The 4,411-nt window shown below is 36.2% G+C and overlaps 2 protein-coding genes across 3 annotated transcripts in view; one reads left to right on the top strand and one right to left on the bottom strand.

Moving 5' to 3' along the window:
• Positions 1 to 4,411, top strand: part of LOC114023076 (olfactory receptor 8D4) — a 103,603-nt gene that overhangs the window by 3,224 nt on the left and 95,968 nt on the right. The window lies entirely within an intron of this gene.
• LOC114023039 (olfactory receptor 6X1) lies at positions 179 to 4,015 on the bottom strand. The gene is made up of 2 exons (XM_027835529.1): positions 3,982 to 4,015; positions 179 to 1,131 (listed from the first exon to the last, which is right to left on the bottom strand). Exons 1-2 carry the CDS (start codon positions 4,013 to 4,015, stop codon positions 179 to 181), a joined length of 987 nt encoding a protein of 328 aa, XP_027691330.1.

Raw genomic sequence — 4,411 nt, 5'->3', positions numbered from 1 at the left:
TCCATTCAAGCCAGAGCCCCATTTTTTTTCATAGTCAACAAATTCTCAAAGAACAGATTGGTCATTTTACTCCATTGTCCTATATGACTGCACTATACAACATTGAGTTGTAAATTTTTAAAAACTTGGGGTTTACTCCTTTTCACTCTGATTTAAGTCACTTATTGCACAGCGTATCTCACCCGTGGTAACTGGCTTTTTGGCATGCCATTGCTTTCCATAGGGCTCCTTTCACCTCTTTGTTTCTAATAGTATAAATGAAAGGATTCAGAAGAGGGGTGAGGATAGTATTGAGCACAGATACTACCTTGTTTATCTTGAATGAGGAATGTGCTGTGGGTCTCAGGTACATGAAGAGAACTGCCCCATACAGCAGAGAAACAACAGTTAGGTGAGAAGCACAGGTAGAGAATGCCTTCTGGCGCCCGGTAGCTGAGGGGATCTTCAGGACAGTGGACACGATATAGACATAAGAAACTATTGTGAAAACAAGTGACCCTGGTGTGATTAGGCTAGTTGCCAGGAGACCCAAAAACTCCAGGAGGCTGGTATCTGCACAGGCCATTTTCAGGATGGGGCCAACATCACAGTAGAAGTGGTTGATGATGTTGTTGCCACAGAAAGGTAACTGAAAAATTAGAACTGTCTGACAGAAGACAATGGTGAATCCTATCATCCAAGAACTGAGGGCTAGCTGGAGGCAGAGGGAGGTGGTCATGAGAGTAGAGTAATGGAAGGGCTTGCAGATGGCCAGGTAACGATCAAAGGGCATGACTGTGAGGATGAAAAACTCTGTTGTGCCCAAAAAGAAATGGAAAAAGGATTGTAGCAGGCAGCAGGGGACACAGATGATTATCCTTTGAACCACAAAAGTTTCTAGCAGCTTGGGGATGACAGTGGTGGTATACCAAATCTCCAAGAAGGACAGATTGCTAAGGAAGAAGTACCTAGGGGTTTGTAGTCTTGGCTCTGCCCAGACAATAGCGATGATGAGTCCATTTCCAAAAACGGTTAAAATGTAGATGAGGAAAATCACTATGAAGAGGGGAACCTGCAGTCCACAGATGTCTGGAAAGCCTAGGAGGATAAACTCTGTGACCAATGTGCCATTTCTGATATCCTTTGCTGTCCCTAGAAAACAGCCAAAGAGAAAGAAAGCATCTTAGAACCACCAAAGTACAGTCTGAACATACTTCAGATACAAAGGGAAAACTTTCTCATTCTATCTATTTAAAATTCCTCATAGAATGGAGCCAAGACATTTGAATAGTCATCTTTCTACTCAAATCCTTAAACATTTGGTTTCACTATTTGGTTTCTTTTATATATGACTATTAGTATCTACTTCCAGTTAAATGAGATTTACAAGGCTTCTGAAAGCATCCAGTAAACTGGAAATATGAAAAAAATTTTTTACCTTTTTCCCCACCTAATAATATTCTATTTTCCCAATTACACTGACTTTTATAAGATTTTGTTTTCAACATTCACTTTTATAAGATTTTGAGTTGCACATTTTTTTTCTCCCTCCCTCTCTCCACTCACCTCTCCCCAAGGTAGCAAGCAATCTGATATAGGCTATACATGTACAATCATATTAAATATATTTCAATATTAGTCATGTTGTGAAAGAAGAATCAGAACAAGAGGAAAAAAACACAAGAAAGAAAAAAAAGAGCAAATAGTATGCTTTAATCTGCATTTAGACTCCATCTAGATGTGAATAGCATTTTCCATCATGAGTCTTTTGGAATTGTCTTAGATCAATGTGTTGCTGAGAAGAACAAAGTCTATCACAGTTGATCATTTCACAGTGTTGATATTACTGTGTACAATGTTCTCCTGATTCTACTCATTTTACTCAGCATCAGTTCATGTAAGTCTTTCCAGGTTTTTCTAAAATTCACCTACTCATCATTTCTTATAGCACAATAGTATTCCATTCATTCTTATACCACAACTTGTTCAACTATTCCCCAATTGATGGGCATCCCCTCCATTTCCAATTCTTTGCCACCACAAAAAGAGCTGCTATAAATATTTTTGCACATGTGAGCCCTTTTCCAAAAAAAAAATTTTAACCTTGAGTGCAACAACTTATCATGTGGCCTTTGACTGGTTGAGCTGCTCACTAAATACAAATTTGGTGAATGTAATAGTATTTATCATAGCAATATAATATGATCATAAAAATTAACACTTCACCCTTGATATTTTAAGAATTTTATTAATTTATAATTATGATTTATTTATACATTTATTAAATTGTCTTTTTTTAAGTTGATGTGGTTTAGTTAGCCAAGAAATTGTAGATAATAATAGAATTTAAAAATTTATACTTTTATTAGTGATGAACATGCCCTGGCAAATAGAATTGATATTTTCAATGGAAGTCTATTTTCAGAAAAAGTCTTCGATAAAAACCCAAAAAGAGTTTAAAACCAAATTCAACTTCAGAGATACCCAGTACAAGTCAACAATGAATTAAAAAGTTTAGGAAAAAGAAAACTGAAATAAAATTTTGAATCCCAAGATGGGAAAAGCAGTTTTTAAAGAAAGCTTATGATTGCCACCTGCCATCAGTCATCAATATGGAAAAGTTTATACCAAAACTTCGAGGCCTAATTCATTCTGTGGGGAGGTAAACTCTAAATTTCCTAACATCAGCTGATCTGCCCTCAGACTCAGCAAGGCAGCTCTTAGTGTTTGGAGTTGGTGGGTAGGTGGAAGTGGTGGTTTTGGTGGAAGAATTGGGAGCCACAAAGAAGGAAGGGTAAAGGGTAGAAAGAAGATAATAAACATTACACAGCAGAGGGAAAGTTTTAAAGGGGTGTTTTTAAAGTTTAAAAGTTTTAAGAGATAACAACCTTTGGTTGAAAAAATTTTTGTAGAAGGGAACAATTTGTCATAGACTATTACCACACACTAATTATATATAACATCAGGTCAGAAATTAAATGTGAAAGGGAAGGAGTTGGCTGAATATTCCCTGTGAGTATCCACAAGAGTACTACTGCTCAACAACCATGCTGGGAAGTAGATTTCTTCCAAAGACTTTTTTTTTTTAATGACATGGAACATTCCTTTTATACAATAAAACTTCTCTTCTGTTCACATACCAGCAAATGAGCACATCTGCTATAGCCTTGCTTCCTATTTCTCTTACAATTACTAGGGAAAGGAAAAAAGGAAGATAGTGACCTTTTTCCTTGAGGGTCACTTATTATGTATGCATCTCTTTTGTGAGGAAGACTTCTCTGTAAAATGCTAAGGCATTAATTACACAGTTTTCAATATGTGTAGTAAATCTTGTCATGGATAGCACACAAAATTAATTGTCATGAATTATTTGATTCTTTCTCTATGTAATGGAACGTGAATTCTTCCAGTACTCAGGGAGGAACCTTATTCTTTCCCTTCCCATGTTCTCTTCTGGAGCCTGTACTTATCTCCAAGAGACAACTGTTCCCAGTTTACATGGCCATCAGCTCTAATACTTTCCTATGAAGCTATAAATGTTTTAGTTTGTGCTTAAAAACCAAAATACTCTGTGGTGAGCCTGGGCCCTGCACATCTGACAGATGTGGTAATATCTCCTCCCTCAAAAGAGTAAGGAGGCATTCTTTTCACCTACACATATACCTTCAGAGGCAAACACTCTTACATACACCTGATTTCAGACCCATAGCTTGGGACAACCAAACAACATTTGTAGAAATGGAGATGAATAAACACTGGACCAAACTTTGCATTTTTCACATTCATTGATGTAGTCTTTATAATCTATACTCTCTCTACAATTAGTCACCATATGTGGTTTATTGTTATTACATTACTATTCTTGCATAAAATATCATTATTGTACATACTGAAAATGCTACTGAAGATGTACTCTGTAATGTTTTTCATACTAAAGACTCAAATAGCCTGTTTCCTGGACTGTTGCTTTCATGTTTGTTTCTATTTTCAGTTTTCTCTTACCATAGTGGAGTTTCTCATTCTTGGTTTGCTGCATGCAGATCTGTTGCTATCTTTCCCTAGCAGTAGAGACACCATTTCATGCTATGTTCCTGGAATCACTGAAGTTTGCCCTGCTTTTTTTTTTATTGTCACAAAATTACTTAATTCAGCTTTCAACATTTTGGGATGTATTATATTTATAGTACTTTTCAGAATTAAGACCATGGCTAATAATGGGATGCCCTAGTTATTCCATGAACTTTTCAGTCTCAGTTCATAAAATCAGACAAAAAGGAAAAAGCTTAGTTTGATTCTTTATTTTCTGTGTCTGGGCCTGTAATATTCATAACACACATTCAAAACTTTCAGGTTTACGAAGACATTGCTGCATAACCCTGTGAAATAGTACAAATATTATTATCTTTAACTTACAGTGAGTTTAACTTACAGT

This window comes from Vombatus ursinus, unplaced genomic scaffold (genome assembly GCF_900497805.2).
Source record: "Vombatus ursinus unplaced genomic scaffold, bare-nosed wombat genome assembly UNPS02014816.1, whole genome shotgun sequence".
Classification (NCBI taxonomy): domain Eukaryota; kingdom Metazoa; phylum Chordata; class Mammalia; order Diprotodontia; family Vombatidae; genus Vombatus; species Vombatus ursinus.
The sequence above is the reverse complement of the archived record's forward strand: the minus strand, read 5'-3'. Positions and strand labels throughout refer to the sequence as shown.

Bases quoted from the DNA above. Each gene is read 5' to 3' on its own strand.
- LOC114023039 (XM_027835529.1), bottom strand. From the start codon at position 4,015: ATGCAGCAAACCAAGAATGAGAAACTCCACTATG. The intron at 1,132-3,981 runs GTAAGAGAAAAC...GCTGTTTTCTAG, and splicing joins GAATGAGAAACTCCACTATG to GGACAGCAAAGGATATCAGA.